This window comes from Pseudorasbora parva, chromosome 12 (assembly GCF_024679245.1).
Source record: "Pseudorasbora parva isolate DD20220531a chromosome 12, ASM2467924v1, whole genome shotgun sequence".
NCBI lineage: Eukaryota > Metazoa > Chordata > Actinopteri > Cypriniformes > Gobionidae > Pseudorasbora > Pseudorasbora parva.
The window spans coordinates 12,706,133-12,722,883 of NC_090183.1; the positions used below are offsets into that span (position 1 = coordinate 12,706,133).

At 39.8% G+C, this 16,751-nt stretch overlaps 2 protein-coding genes across 8 annotated transcripts in view; one reads left to right on the plus strand and one right to left on the minus strand.

The window, feature by feature from the left end:
• Positions 1–3,996, plus strand: part of col5a2b (collagen, type V, alpha 2b) — a 48,587-nt gene extending 44,591 nt beyond the window's left edge. The window contains exons 52-54 of the mRNA XM_067458618.1: positions 1,009–1,196; positions 1,304–1,546; positions 3,155–3,996. Coding sequence (XP_067314719.1) covers positions 1,009–1,196; positions 1,304–1,546; positions 3,155–3,301 — 578 coding nt within the window. The 3' untranslated portion in view covers positions 3,302–3,996. The remainder of the gene's footprint in view (positions 1–1,008; positions 1,197–1,303; positions 1,547–3,154) is intronic.
• Positions 3,997–6,207: 2,211 nt separating this feature from the next.
• gulp1b (GULP PTB domain containing engulfment adaptor 1b) overlaps positions 6,208–16,751 on the minus strand; it is a 100,807-nt gene continuing 90,263 nt past the window's right edge. The window contains exons 8-13 of one of the 7 annotated variants that reach the window (XM_067459176.1): positions 16,616–16,704; positions 16,194–16,376; positions 9,811–9,943; positions 9,334–9,428; positions 8,650–8,660; positions 6,208–6,452 (exon numbers count right to left, since the gene is read on the minus strand). In XM_067459176.1, the coding sequence (XP_067315277.1) occupies positions 6,431–6,452; positions 8,650–8,660; positions 9,334–9,428; positions 9,811–9,943; positions 16,194–16,376; positions 16,616–16,704 (533 nt within the window). In that variant the 3' untranslated portion in view covers positions 6,208–6,430. The remainder of the gene's footprint in view (positions 6,453–8,649; positions 8,661–9,333; positions 9,429–9,810; positions 9,944–16,193; positions 16,377–16,615; positions 16,705–16,751) is intronic. The other 6 variants (XM_067459175.1, XM_067459180.1, XM_067459174.1 and 3 more) reach the window with 6 other exon arrangements.

Below are 16,751 nucleotides of genomic sequence, written 5' to 3' on the forward strand. Positions count from 1 at the left end.
TAAGAGGGCATTTGAGCCGAAATGTCTATATTCTCTCTATTATTCCTCTGTGGAAAAAAGTGAAATAAAGTGACCCAAAAGCATATTTTTGAGTGCTCCATGCTCACGATACAGTTGAGTTCACAACCTCTTTCGTGACATAAACACATTGGGATGGTCACATGATGTAGGCCACACAAGAGTCAGAATAATCCGGTGGGATATAGAGTGGGTACGGAAAGTATTCAGACCCCCTTACATTTTTCACACTTTGTTATATTGACTTTCTACAACTATCTCCCATCTCCCGACTGCATCTCTGGAGCTCACCCACAGTGATCTTTGGGTTCTTCTTTACCTCTCTCACCAAGGCTCTTCTCCCCCAATAGCTCAGTTTGGCCAGACCGCCAGCTCTAGGAAGGGTTCTGGTCGTCCCAAACTTCTTCCATTTAAGGATTTTGGAGGCCACTGTGCTCTTGGAAACCTTAAGTGCAACATGCATTTTTTTATAACCGTGGCCAGATCTGTGCCGTGCCACAATTCCGTCTCTGAGCTCTTCAGGCAGTTCCTTTGACCTTATGATTCTCATTTGCTCTGACATGCACTGTGAGCTGTAAGGTCTTATTTAGACCGGTGTGTGGCTTTACTAATCGAGTCCAGTCAGTATAATCAAACACCACTGAACTCAAATGAAGGTGTAGAACCATCTCATGGATGATCAGAAGAAATGGACAGCACCCGAGTTAAATATATGAGTGTCACAGCAGAGGGTCTGAATACTTAGGACCATGTGATATTTCTGTTTTTCTGTTTTAATAAATCTGCAAAAATGTCTACAAATCTGTGTTTTTCTCTCAATATAGGGAGCTGTGTTGAGAAAAAAATAATTTAAATGATTTTAGCAAATGGCTGCTATATAACAAAGTGAAAAATTTAAGGGGGGTCTGAATACTTTCCGTACACACTGTATATGCAATAATAAAGGATATACTGTATAATCTAAGATCTCTCTTTCTCAATGTATCCCAGGTGAGTATTGGATAGACCCAAATGAGGGCAACGCTAGAGACGCCATTCAAGTGTATTGTAACATGGAAATGGGTGAGACCTGTATACCTGCTAACCCTGCCAGTATCCCACGCAAGACCTGGTGGATTTCACGCTCCAGCATACCAAAACCAGTCTGGTTTGGAGCAACCATGAACCGGGGAACTAAGGTTAATATGATAACAATGGTGACCATTTTAATTTAAATAAATAAAAAAACTGCCCTGTATATGTGACTTAAATATATATTTCCTACTCTTATATTACTCCTCTTCAGTTCACCTATGGAAACAAAGAGGCATCAGCTAACATGGTATCAGTCCAGTTAAGATTTCTCCGCCTGCTGTCAAAAGAAGCAGCACAGACTGTCACCTACCACTGCAAAAACAGTGTGGCCTATAAAGATGAGAAGAACAGCAATCTGAAGAAGGCTTTAGTCCTAAAGGCTTCTGATGGACAGGAGATCAAGTCATATAGCAACAACCGTCTGAAGTACACCGTCGTCACCGACGGCTGCTCTGTATGTTTTTCATTTTCTGACTATACTGTTTGGCAACATTTATTATTTACATAATTACATAAATAGAAATCAGAAATCAGCGTTGGGGAAGCTACTTTGCAAATTTTAGATTGCTTGGGTAAAAGCTAAATCACACAAAGTAGTTGAACTACTAGCTAACGGCTCGAACAGGAGGGGTTACATTGGTGCCGTGACCCGGAAGGGAGTGAGGTTTAGGTGAGTGTAATGGAGCCAGCTAATAGTTGCTGTGTGAGTAAACCTCACTTCTTTGATCTCAAGAGCGACTGACGCTAGAGGTTGAATCCTTTAGCCTCCTGTTTAGAGAATCCGACTCTCATGCCGGCGTACCCGAGTTCAAGTCCCACTTGGAGCGTGCAGTTCAAACAGAAAGGGTTACAGATACACTATTCCAAACTTTTGACCAGTAATTACATTTTTTAAATTTTTAGATATTTTTTGAAAGTCTTTTATGCTCACCAAGGCTGAATTTATTTGATTAAAATACAGTACACATTTACATTTAAAATAACATTTTTCTATTTGAATGTCTGTATTTCTTTGATGGCAAAGCTGAATTTTCAGCACCATTATTAGTCTTCAGTGTCACATGATCCTTCAGAAATTCTAATATTTTAGAAATTTAATAAATGTTGGGGCGGCAGTGGCTCAGTGGTTCATGTAGGTTGTCTACAAACCTAAAGGTTGGTGGTTCGATCCCCGGTTCCACCTGACCAAGTGTCGAGTTGTCCATGAGCAAGACGCCTAACGCCAGCTGCTCCTGACGAGCTGGATGGTGCCCTACATGGCTGACATCGCTGTCGGTGTATGAATGGGTGAATGTGAGGCAAAATGTAAAGCGCTTTGGATGGCCATAGGGTCTGTTAAAAGCACTATATAAATGCAGTCCATTTACCATAATATGCTGATTTGATGCGATACATTACAAATCAAAAGTGTATATATATATATATATATATATATATATATATATATATATATATATATGTATATATATATATTCATGAAATAAATTTCATAATATTAGTTTTTTTACTGTATTTTGAATCAAATAAATGAAGTTTTGGTGAGCAATGCACTTCTTTTAAAAACATCAAAAATTTTTACTGGGAGTGTTGCATTTACACTAAATACAACTAATTCAAAAAAGTTGATACTGAAAAAAAAATGAAGCTGTTACTCTAAAAGTTACTGTTAAATCTACTATATACATTCACTCTGACTACAATTACGCTTGTGCTGTTTGATTCAAGTTGTTCTTACATGAGTATCTAACGGTATCACACGACAGATCTATACATTCTCACTGGTAGTTCCCACATCACATTCCATCCTCATTTGCATCACTCTGTTAAACTTTGTTGCATCGCTGATTTGCTGTTGCTGGAAATCACTCATCTCATCTCACTGACTGACTTGCGGTCATTTAGCTGCTGCAAATTGCTGCGAATCAGTGTGAACGGTCCTTAAGTTAGTTAGTCCCCAACGCTGATGACAATGTCAAGATTGGCATTCTGTAAGTGTTTTCGTTTATGCAAAAATGCTACCCATGAAAAACTCACAATTCTCCCTCTTTGTTCCTCTCTCCAGAAACCCAACGGTGAATGGGGCAGGACTGTTTTCGAGTACCGCACACAAACACTTTCACGGCTGCCGATTGTGGACTTGGCTCCAGTGGATGTAGGTGGTCAAGATCAGGAGTTTGGCATTGATATCGGCCACGTGTGCTTCTCATGAAGTCAAGGATAAAAGCATCATCATTTGGACTGGAGTTCTCAGCCAATACAGTATTTATTGTCAAACTTCTGTAAGAGCCTTGAGGAATTTCTGACCTTTATTTCATGATTATTCATGATGATTTCCAATAGCCTGTGGTGTATGAGAGATAACATGGACCCTTTAATTTATACTTTGTACGCCATGTGTTATTAAAAATATGTGAAAACATTCATTGAAATTAATTCAAAAAGTCATATTTTATAATTTGACGACCTTGCATGTCTAACATGTACTGCTATGTTGTTTTGTAAATGTTGTTTACCCTTAAATTGAATAATTTCTAGTAGATTCAGAAGGTTAATTGAATCTTGATGAGAAAGATGAGTTTGTTTGTGTAGTATTAAAGCAGGATCTTATTCAGTGCAGCATTCAGTTCCCCAACAGTTGTCTTCCCAAACCCAATTGACCAGAGTGAGAAACTGCTGTATTGTTGATAGCAAACTTTTGGACAGATTAATTTATAGAATTAATTAATTAAAGATCTCACAAACAGAAGCCAATGTTGGTCTCATTAAAAGACTCGTTAGCCTACAATACATGACACAAAGAAACTCTTTATCCAGCTTTTTACAGCAACGTCTGGTTTGTACTCTTAAGAGGGGAGGGGGCAGCAATGGTTTGTAATGAATTCCAGATTAAATATTTGAAATCCTTTTCAACAGACCTCAACTGATTTTTATCATGAATAAATGTCTGAAAACAAGAAAGGTTTTCTGTTAGAGTAACTGTTTGCTGCTGTTGAAAGAAAAGAGCACAAAGCTAATATAGTGTGCTATCAGTTTTCATTTATTCACCATCAAAGAGCCAGTGATAAGCATTTAACATATTAATAGCCATCAATGAAAGGGAAAATGACTGGAACAGCTGGAAATATAAATGGAGAAGCTCAGCAATGATGTTGCTGAACATATGAAAAACCCACCAGTTTTTGATTAATCTATAACCCTGAAAAAGTGAAATATACAGTCTTGTTCAAAATAATAGCAGTACAATGTGACTAACCAGAATAATCAAGGTTTTTAGTATATTTTTTATTGCTACGTGGCAAACAAGTTACCAGTAGGTTCAGTAGATTGTCAGAAAATAAACAAGACCCAGCATTCATGATATGCACGCTCTTAAGGCTGTGCAATTGGGCAATTAGTTGAAAGGGGTGTGTTCAAAAAAATAGCAGTGTCTACCTTTGACTGTACAAACTCAAAACTATTTTGTACAAACATTTTTTTTCTTCTGGGATTTAGCAATCCTGTGAATCACTAAACTAATATTTAGTTGTATGACCTCATTTTTTTAAAACTGCTTGACATCTGTGTGGCATGGAGTCAGCCAACTTGTGGCACCTCTCAGCTGTTATTCCACTCCATGATTCTTTAACAACATTCCACAATTCATTCACATTTCTTGATTTTGCTTCAGAAACAGCATTTTAGATATCACCCCACAAGTTCTCAATTGGATTAAGGTCTGGAGATTGGGCTGGCCACTCCATAACATTAATTTTGTTGGTTTGGAACCAAGACTTTGCCCGTTTACTAGTGTGTTTTGGGTCATTGTCTTGTTGAAACAACCGTATCAAGGGCATGTCCTCTTCAGCATAGGGCAACATGACCTCTTCAAGTATTTTAACATATGCAAACTGATCCATGATCCCTGGTATGCGATAAATAGGCCCAACACCATAGTAGGAGAAACATGCCCATATCATGATGCTTGCACCTCCATGCTTCACTGTCTTCACTGTGTACTGTGGCTTGAATTCAGAGTTTGGGGGTCGTCTCACAAACTGCCTGTGGCCCTTGGACCCAAAAAGAACAATTTTACTCTCATCAGTCCACAAAATGTTCCTCCATTTCTCTTTAGGCCAGTTGATGTGTTCTTTGGCAAATTGTAACCTCTTCTGCACATGCCTTTTTTTTAACAGAGGGACTTTGCGGGGGATTCTTGAAAATAGATTAGCTTCACACAGACGTCTTCTAACTGTCACAGTACTTACAGGTAACTCCAGACTGTCTTTGATCATCCTGGAGGTGATCACTGGCTGAGCCTTTGCCATTCTGGTTATTCTTCTATCCATTTTGATGGTTGTCTTCCGTTTTCTTCCACGTCTCTCTGGTTTTGCTCTCCATTTTAAGGCATTGGAGATCATTTTAGCTGAACAGCCTATCATTTTTTGCACCTCTTTATAGGTTTTCCCCTCTCTAATCAACTTTTTAATCAAAGTACGCTGTTCTTCTGAACAATGTCTTGAACGACCCATTTTCCTCAGCTTTCAAATGCATGTTCAACAAGTGTTGGCTTCATCCTTAAATAGGGGCCACCTGATTCACACCTGTTTCTTCACAAAATTGATGACCTCAGTGATTGAATGCCACACTGCTATTTTTTTGAACACACCCCTTTCAACTAATTCAACTAATTGCCCAATTGCACAGCCTTAAGAGCGTGCATATCATGAATGCTGGGTCTCATTTGTTTTCTGAGAATCTACTGAACCTACTGGTAACTTGTTTGCCACGTAACAATAAAAAAATATACGAAAAACCTTGATTATTCTGGTTAGTCACATTGTACTGCTATTATTTTGAACAAGACTGTATATATTGTTTAGATATTACAATATAACCTTTTAGTCTACGATTGCACCATTACAACATGAGCAACCTCTGCAACCACAATTTTATTATAATTTGGTAAGGATTCTAAACACAAGTTGACTGTGAATGAATGAATCTTTGTATTTCAAACACAGTCTAAATTTGGTCCAAACTCTAGAAAAATTATAGAAAGAGCTAGAGCACAGTTTGTGTCCATCTCTCTTTTAACAATTTCTGCTTCAAGATTAAGAAGTTAAAATACACAAATCATCAATCTTAAATGTTGATTTTATTATATAAAAATATAAATGACCTCTACAGACCTTTTTGAGGCTCCTGCTACATTTCTTTCAAACTCCATTCAAAAAACAAATATTTAATGTGATTTTTCTAAGGGTTTTGTGGTCAAGAATCACAGCATATACAAAAATGTCTTTCCAAAATCAGCATCGGCTGTCCGCCGGATCCAGGGAAAACACTGTCCCCTCTAGAGTCAGTCCCATTTGGAACCCCTCCTGCCAAAACAAAACATTTGAAATATGAACTAAACTGTGAGCTCAATAAAAACATGCAACAAGGTCAATGGAGATACATTCAAGACAAGACTAATAACTTTCATTAGTAACATTATCATAAAACATCATCACATTGTTAAATGCTAACAGATCAGTAGTTTATGTACATTCAAGTTTGTTATCTTTAAAAATGTAACCACAATAGAAAAAACGGTTTCACATTGCACACGTAAGTGTCACTAAAGTGTCCACTCAACAGCCTAAGAAAGATGTTCTTTTGCATATGGTTTTGAAACGCTGACTTTCATGAATGCACTCACAAAACATGCAGCCATAGGAATGAGTCTCTTTCTCTCTCTCTCTGTGAGTGTGTGTGTGTGTTTGTGACATATGAGGACACAAACTATAATGACATGGGTATGACATAGGTATTACAAGAAGATGGTGAAATATGAGGACATTGGCCATGTCCCCATTTTTCAAAATGATTGTAAATCATACAGTTTTTTTTAGAAAGTAAAAATGCAGAATGTTTCCTGTGATGGGTAGGTTTAGGGATGGGGCAATGTAAGGGGATAGAAAATATAGGTTGTACAGTATAAAAACCATTACGTCTGTGGAATGTCCCCATATGTCACAAAAGCAAACGTGTGTGTGTGTGTGTGACCTTGTTTATATTACATTGTGGGGACCAAATGTCCCCATAAGGATAGTAAAACCTGAGATTACCTACATTTCGGGAACCAGCCAGCGGTCCCCACTTTTCAAAATTCTTATAAATCATACAGGATGAGTTTTTTTGAGAAAGTAAAAATGCAGAATGTTTCCTGTGATGGGTAATTTTAGGGATAGGGGCAGTGAACCTGTGTGTGTGTGTGTGTGTGTGTGTGTGTGTGTGTGTGTGTGTGTGTGTGTGTGTGTGTGTGTGTGTGTGTGTGTGTGTGTGTGTGTGTGTGTGTATTATTTTTAAATGAGTCTGAAAAAACAGTGAGATGACATGCATGCAATGACCAGCCTCTCATATAATCTGCAACTGCAGAACTTAATGCCTATCATTGACAAAGTTCACCCCAGCCATTTGTCTCAGATTACTAATAAGGGTATAAAACTCTCAGCTCTATTTTAATATATTTTAGCATAAATCCAATTTCTGCATAATATTAATCACAAAACAGGTCCACAAAATGTAGGAAAGAAAAAAACTGATTCCAAATTAGTCTAATATATAAGAGTTAGTTCACTCCAAAAAATGTCATTTACTCAACCTCATGCCATTCCAAACCCGTAAGACCCGGAACACAAAAGATATGTTTTTATGAAATCTGAGAGCTTTCTGCCTCTCCATTGACAGCTACGCAACTACTACTTTAAAACTTCAAAAAGTTAATTAAAGAGATGGTAAAACTAATCGAGCGGTTTAGTCCAAATGCTGCGTAACGGGATAATGAACCTCATTGGTTCTTGCAGAAGCACAAACGTGCTGCGTAACACGAGAATGAACCTCATTGGTTCTTGCAGAAGCACAAACGTGCTGCGTAACGGGATAATGAACCTCATTGGTTCTTGCAGAAGCACAAACGTGCTGCTTAACGAGATAATGAACCTCATTGGTTCTTGCAGAAGCACAAACGTGCTGCGTAACGGGATAATAAGCTCATTGGTTCTTGCAGAAGCACAAACGTGCTGTGTAACACGAGAATGAACCTCATTGGTTCTTTCAGAAGCACAAACGTGCATGCTTCATAACACGAGCTCAAGCATGTTTGCTTGACATGCGAGTACCAATGATGTTCATTTATTGGTTCTCTCATGTCAAGCAAACATGCTTGAGCTCCATTTTACCACAACTGATGTGTGAGTTGATAACCAAAATGAGAACAGATTGAATTTAGGCTTTTAATCATAAAAAGCGATACAATCTCTTTTTGAACAGTGTGAAGCGTCAAAGTCGTAGTTCCATAACTGTCAATGGAAGGACAGAAAGCTCTCAGATTTAATCAAAAATATGTTTTTGTGTTCCAAAGTCTTACGGTTTGGAACGACATGAGGGTGAGTAATTAATGACAGAAATAAGTTTATCCCCTAAGACATACAACACCTATAGACACTGCAAAATACCATGTAGATGTAACAAAATGCATGCTTGTAACACTAGACGATACACTGTGAGGTGAATCACAAATGAACGCGTACAAACCATCTCTGCCGCTGAGAGGTTGGGGGTGGCATTCAGGGTGAAAAGAGAGATAATTGAATTATTAAGGATTACAGGGTTTACAGACACATGAGTGCAAATGATACTTACAGGGTCTAATAATCTCATAACAGGTAGGATGTCCTCAGAAATGGAAACTTCCATAATCCTCTGGATTATTGGAATGGGAATTAAAAACGCTCTATAGTACAGTGGGGGGAAAGCTGCCAGCAAAATACTGCTTATATGCTTCCTTTGATCTTTTAATATTGTCTGCCAATCCTGTTGGCTGTTTCTGCTGTTTATGTTTATGACACATCATTGACATTTCTCGCTCCCATATCTATTGTCATAATCCTACTTCAAAATTATTTACATTTAGCATTTAAATTTGGAGATATTGCACATTACGTTAAAGATCAAATTAAAACTTTATGATACATAAACAAGTAGTGCTGTTGTACAGTTGTAATAAAGATTGATTCCTACAATATTTAGTACCTGCATATAAATGCAAATATTTTTTTTACAAAGCTTTTACAGGATAAAAACAGGGATGCAGAATTTATTGGTATCCACCAATATTTTTGTTTGTTAACAAATAACATGAAAATAATCATATTGATCAGAATTTTAATACTGCTGCATATGTAAATAAAATATTCAAAACATAACAAATTTGTTTACCTGCATCTCATCCAGTTTGGACTGGATGTCTGGGGTGAAGACAGCAGGTCCACAAATGAACGGATCAAATGGTTCTGCTCCAAACAGGTCTATATCTACAGCACAACCAGACAAACTAGTAAATCCTTTGTTATTTAGCAGACACTTGCAAGAATAACCCCAATAGTTACCCCTGGCAAAACTTGAATCCAGAAGATTCTATAAACTGTATACATATAAATATTAATGTATATTATTTAATTACTGTATATAAACTAAAAACATCTGTCAGTGCATTGGAACTGAAAGCGAAATTCACAACTGCATACTAATGTCTTCATACAACATCTACACTCTGGCTCCATTTGTTTTCAACTCAAATGGACCATTTTATGGCGAAGCCTATCAAATTAGCAATTATAGATTTTGCCTTCGGGTTTTTGAAAATGTGATACATTCATCTAAGTGAGACAGCACAAATAAAGAGCCCTCCCCCACCTCTGTCTTTTGGAGGCAGGTACGGAGATGAGATGCCGTTACAATTTAACCGTCTTGTTATTGGAGACTCGGGGGTGAATGGAACCATATCAAATATGTCCGTGGAGGGCGCTCTAGCTTGAACGCTTCCAGCCTAATAATGTTGACAACAAATATATCATTATAAAAAGGCATCAGAACCAGCTCCAATGTAAGATCAGACTTCATTTGTGTAAAAATCATTAAACTGTAAATGCAGAGTAAACATTTTATCACTATGTGTTCCTTTGTTATTTAGGTATTTCGTTCTTTATTTATTTGCAAGAAGGAAAAAAAGATAGCAGTGGTTCTCAAAAGATGGGGACAATTCCCTAGATTTTAAATCAAATTCAAATTTACCACATTGACGGCAGACGAGACAACCAATGAGGTTTGTGCGAGTTTCCCTTTCTATGTATGGCATTTAATGAGTTGCGGTTATGTAAACAAATTCACCCTTTAGCGGGAGTTGGCTGATTGACCATCCATAATGTTAAATCCGCTACTTTGTCCGACAAACAAACCAGACCGGAGAGTTAGAAGATTAATGTCGGTGGTAACATTGGTGGACTTTAACTTGAAAAAAGGTGCATTGATGTCTTTCTGCAGATGAAACAACATTCTGATGTTCATTCATGTTTATTGATTCATATTTTGTGATATAGCAAGGAAGAGATGATCAGTTCATGTCCAAATATTCATTTCATATAGATCCTGCAAAGCTGTAGGCCCAATCAAATTTAATTTATTCATTTATGAATACTATGTTTTGTTCTTTATTTTTTCAACAATGAAGTATATAGAACAAATAAGTATACAGAAAATAACAAAATAATACCTACTACAGGGCAGTCCAACCCTGCTCCTGGAGGGCAACTGTCCTGCAAAGTGTCGCTCCAAACCCCAAATAAACCCACCTGAACTTGGTTCCCTGAAATGAGGGAACAAGGTGTTGCATCATCGATGGCACTATGGGGAAAAATTCTTTCTTCTAGAATACTATAGCCTAATTGGCATAATGACATTGCAGTGCAATCCAATGGCATTCAAGTGTGCAAATCAGGGACCGTATATATGAGCGTGAGCTCACCATTAAATTTGAAGTGCTCCACATCAGGAGACCACTACTTCCCCGCTGCTTCCCCTCTGCTTCCCTGCTGATTCCCCTCTCCTTCCCCACTGCTTCTCCACTGCTTCCCCGCTACTTCCCCGCTGCTTCCCCGCTGATTCCCCTCTGCTTCCCCACTGATTCCCCGCTGATTCCCCTCTGCTTCCCCACTGATTCCCCGCTGATTCCCCTCTCCTTCCCCACTGCTTCTCCAGTGCTTCTCCAGTGCTTCCCCGCTACTTCCCCGCTGCTTCCCCGCTGATTCCCCTCTCTTTCCCCGCTGCGTCCTCTCTGCTTCTCTGCTGCTTCCCCGCTGATTCCCCTCTGCTTCTCCGCTGCTTCCCCTCTCCTTCCCCACTGCTTCCCCGCTACTTCCCCTCTGCTTCCCCGCTGCTTCCCCGCTGATTCCCCGCTGATTCCCCTCTCCTTCCCCACTGCTTCTCCGCTGCTTCCCCGCTGCTTCCCCTCTGCTTCCCCGCTGATTCCCCTCTGCTTCCCCGCTGATTCCCCTCTCTTTCCCCGCTGCTTCCCCTCTGCTTCCCTGCTGATTTCCCTCTGCTTCTCTGCTGCTTCCCCGCTGATTCCCCTCTGCTTCCCCTCTGCTTCCCCCCTGATTCCCCTCTGCTTCTCCGCTGCTTCCCCTCTGCTTCCCTGCTGATTCCCCTCTGCTTCTCTGCTGCTTCCCCGCTGATTCCCCTCTGCTTCCCCGCTGATTCCCCTCTGCTTCTCCGCTGCTTCCCCGCTGCTTCCCCTCTGATTTGCCGCTGCTTCCCCTCTGCTTCCCCACTGCTTGGAACTGCATTGCAGTATTTAGTGTTCTAGGCACCTGATTTGCATGCTTGAATGCCATTGGACATTGCGATGTAATGTCATTATGCCAATCAGCCTTCAGTATTCTAGGAGAAAGGTGTTTCCCCATAGTATCATCAATGATACAAAATTAAGAGACATTAAAAAAGAGATACTGAAGGGGAACCAGCTAATCAAAGGTCTTACTAGGTATACTAGTAACTTCCATGCAGATGTGTTGGGGCAAGTTGCAGCTAAACTCTGCAGGACAGTGGCTCTCCAAGACAGAATTTGGACTCCCCTAACCTACTATACCAAAATACTACTGTAGTAATACATCCATGGCACAGAGATAACGCGATAGACTTTGTTTAGTAAACTTTGCACTCAACATCTACAGGTCCCTTTTTGGAAGATCTACTACATCTCTACTCCTCAGGGGCAACCTTAACTGTTAAACATCTCTGTTAACATATTTCATGAGAAAAATATTTCTTTTGACTTCCTCATTATGTTTATATCATTGAACAGTCTCTAAGCCATTTTGGTGGCCTCATTTGTCTACTTGGAGGCTCTCTCCTTTTCTCAATGTTTACTCTCTCAGTGCATGCTGTTTCAGGTACCTGTTCCACCTCTGCTTCTCTCCCAAGTACTGCAGTCTCTAGAATTATGACAGAGAGCTCTGGTTGAACTGTTGCAGTTTACCTCTGGGACGCTGGGGTCTCTGGTGCTGCCTGAACTATGTAGGACCTTGCTGTATTTGCCTTGCAAGCACAGGTGCTGATTGGTGCAATATAGAGATCCATACTGCTTCCTGGTTTCAGCTCAGGCTTCACAGTGGCTCTATGTCTCTGTTAAATTTCAGTGTTGGTGTTATTTTCAGCCATTCATTTTTTCTCTCTGAATACTTGCCTGTTTGGTCATTGCTGCTTGAGTTACGATTTTGCCTGTGGCAGCAGAGATCTCAAGTTCCCTCTCATTAACATTTCAGCCGGTCAGGGTCCATGTAGAGGTGTAACTGTAGGCCAACAGTGCATGGTAAGGATTATGATTCTTTAGCACCGTTTTTTTGTTTTCATGGCCTCTTTTGCCTCCCCATTGCTTTGGTTAAAGAATGGGCTACTGGTTATATGAATAAAATCATAATCTGCAGCAAGGGCAGAAAACTTGGCAGATGCGAATTGTAGGGCATTATCACTTATTAGTGTTTCTGGCACTCCATGCGTAATGGCACTAAGGGAAAATGGTCTTCAATTCTTGCATTACACCTTTAGCTGTAGTGATTGGCATCTTCTCGATTTCAGTGTACAGTACCTCGATAACTAGTCGATGACCAGGAGGTAGGTTGTGCCTTTTGGAAAAAACAGATCACCCCCAAGTTTTTGCCAGGGCAATCCGGGTAATGGGGATGGTATTATAGGTTCAGTGTGCTGGGGTTGAGTGACTGCTCACACTGACTGCTGTGCTCGAGCTTTGCTACACTTGGATATTCTCATATGTCATTACTAACATTTCTTTCTCCATTTTCTCTGGGATTGCCACTCTCTGGCCCTTCTCCAAGGGGCAATTTGCAATGTGCAGTTTAATTTGATGGACCCAGTACGTTGGGTAAGTTTTTTTTTTTTTTTTTTTTTAAGTTCTTTCTGTCTTGGCCACCCCATCTTATGCTGCTTCATCAGCAGCCTGGAGATCATGTCATGTTGTTGTACTTTTAACTTTGATGTTGGCAAAGTAGTGATCTACGTTTTTCTTTCCAGCTCTTTTTCCTCACTTGACAGTTCTCTGACTATTGGGGCTCTTGACAATGCATCTGTAGTGACTAATGCCTTGCCTGGAACATGTACAACATCTCAGAAGTCTTAGAAAGATTTGGATGTCTTACCCCATATGATTTAAAGATTCTATCTTTCCCAAAAGGGCCAAAACTGGCTTATGGTCCATCTCTATAGTAAAATGAATGCCAATCAGGTATAAGCTGAGTCTTTCCCAAGCCCATGTTACTGGCAAAGCCTCTTTTCCCACCTGGGCATATCTCCATTCTGTCTCTGACAGAGACTGTGAAATAAAAGACACAGGACGCCATTCCTTTTTCATTCTGCATTTGGGCAAGGACTGCTCCTAATCCAAAAGTGGATGCATCAGTAGACACTCTTGTTTTTGCATCAGACTTGTATTGTGCTAATACTTGGGTTGATGACAAGTCAGGCTTCATCTTCTCAAAAGCTGTTTGCTGCACACTGCCCCAAATCTATATGTTTTGCTAAGAGATCACGCAGTGGTTTTGTATCCTCAGTGAAATGGGGCAAGAACATACTCACATATCTGGCCATGCTCAGGAAGCTTCTAACATCCATCAAATTTTGGGGTGAAGTTATCTCCAGAATTGCCCTCACATTTTCTGGATCTGGTGCCATTTCCTCAGAACTCATTTTGTGGCAAACAAACAAAACTTCAGACTGTGCAAAAGAACACTCCTCATTCAGAGTTAAGCTGGCTTTCTGAAGTCTGGAGAAGATCTCTGTTAGATGCTCGTCGTATTGGGCTTTGTCTTTACTACATATACTAATTCTTGATCAGCATGGCAGATTACTCCTATTATTCCATCTAGGAGTTGAGACATATGTCTCTGGAAGAGGTCTGGACCAGAGTTGATGCCAAAGGGTAGGATATTAAAGCAGAATCGGCCAAAAGTTGTGAAAATGTTGTGAGTTCCCTGCACGTGTTCCAGTGGTATCTGCCAAAACCAGACCATGCGCTCAGCTTGATAAAAATGGTTGCTTCATTCAACTGGGCCAATGACTGCTCCACAGAAGGAAATAAATGCCACTCTGCAGACTGCCTCATTTAGCTTGGTAAAAACAACATTTCCTGATTTTTCCATTTGGCTTTAGAACAGGCACCATGCCGGCACACCATTCCATTGGTTGCTCCATCCTTGATATCACCCCCATTTGTTCGCTCTAATTCCTCCTTAATTTTGTTTTCCAAAAGAATTGGCACTCTGCGTGGGGTTATAAGTGCATATGGCACAGTGTCAGCTTTTAAGCGAATGTAGTAGTATCCCTCTAGCTTTCCCAATTCAATAAATACTTTTTAAAATTTCTTTCTGAACTTTTCTTCAGTTGTTTGTACTGCATTCTACTGCATTGATTCTATCAATCAGTTTAACAAGCTGTAATGCGTCAATAGCTGGTAGGCCCAATAGGGGTCTGGAGAGTGAATCAATTACAAAAACAGGTTGAGAGGTTGTGCTGCCTTAGATTTCCAACTTTCACATTTCCTGTCCTACCACTAGTAAACGTTTATTATTGGGCCGGTACAGTTTTTCCTTTGCTTCCATCAAAGATCCGTCCCTCCTGTAGTCATAAAGTTTGTGGGGATGGCTGTAACTGCAGTGCCGGTGTATATTTTTAATGAAATGTTTTCCCCATTCAGTGTTATGTATTATTCTGCATCATAGTCTTATAATTCCCCCAAATAAAGAGTCTATCCTAGATTTAAATACTACTACATATTGCCCCATTCTACAGCATTTTACATCCCTAGCTGGACATTCCTTCCAACCATGAGAAGAGATTCTGTCACATTTTGAACATTTACTCATGTTTGATACATTCTGTCTGTTTTATTGCATATCCTGCTTGTTGTTTACTGTCATATGCTGTCTGTTTTATTTTTACTGGTCCTGAAACTGCATTCACTTCACTGCATCCATGTCATCCCTCTTGTTCAATCCCAACATGACACGGTATATTCGGAAACTGATCCATCTTGGCCAATCTTTGCCATCAGCACAATCAAATTTGTCAGCAGCGCCGAGATGAAAACTCTCTGTATGTGTGCGAGCAGGTGCTTTATTCTCAGACATGATGTAAACAATACAACGTTTGCTGCAACCTAGTAAATGTTTCTTGAGCATCGGAAGAGTATCGGACACCATGCAGTAATAATCACACAGCTAATAGACTTTGATAGACTTTGTTTACTAAACTTTTTAGCGCTTTTTTTCAACATCTACAACTGCCTTTTTGGGGCATTTAGTAAATGAACAATGTAATGTTAATGTTTATATAGACGTTTTTACTTTCAAAGGGGAGCGTCAACCCCCCCAAAAATTGAGAACCACTGCATTAAAGAAATAGTTCATCCATTTCTATATTGCATGAATCATATGGACTACCTTTATTGTATCTGTATTTGGCTTTTTGTCATTTTTAGAGATGGACGGCATTCACTTTCATTATATAGAAAAAAGCGGCGTGGACATTCTGTAAAATAACCCAATCTGTCTTTAAAAAAACAAAAAAAACACTTTGGGTTTGGAACCACCTGAACAGATTTTTAATTTTTGGATGAACTATTCCTTTTTATGTATGAAAGATTCAGATTAAAGAGTGTACGATTGTACAATAGCTAAGTGAATCGCATGCAAAGTGCACTGTTATTAATGTGTGTCCGAGACATTTACACGTGGTCGTGGCACGATGTAACCACTTGTGGACTGTAATTGGGTGGGCTTAGCAGGAGGAGGGGTGAGCAAGCTGGCTGATTGGCTGGAATCGGGTGAGCTGACAGGCGTTAGAGTGACAGAGGAGATCTCTAGGCTGGACAGTGATGTGACATCACCACACCAGGACAAGGCAGACGGCCTCTGCAAAATGTACGGCTCATTAGAGACATTAACATGCAGGTGCTGAAAAAGGGCACTGGGGGTTAGGGAGAGAGAGCGAAAGATAGATTGCAAAAGAGAAAAGGGGGGGGGCGTGTGGCATGGGTAGATAGAAGAGAAAAACAATCACATTTTGATGAACTGAAAGAGAGCAGAATCATTGAGATTGGAACAGCATCCAACTGGAATGATAAGCAAGACTCATTTCCTACTGAACATACTGGTGAGCAGCGAGGATCCATCAGCTGATCCTCCAGCTCTTTAAGCTTCTTCTTCAGTTTTGAGTTCTCCATCTCCAAATCCTGAATCTCCAATTAACATAAGCACATATCGGATAAAAAGATTCACATTTTCATT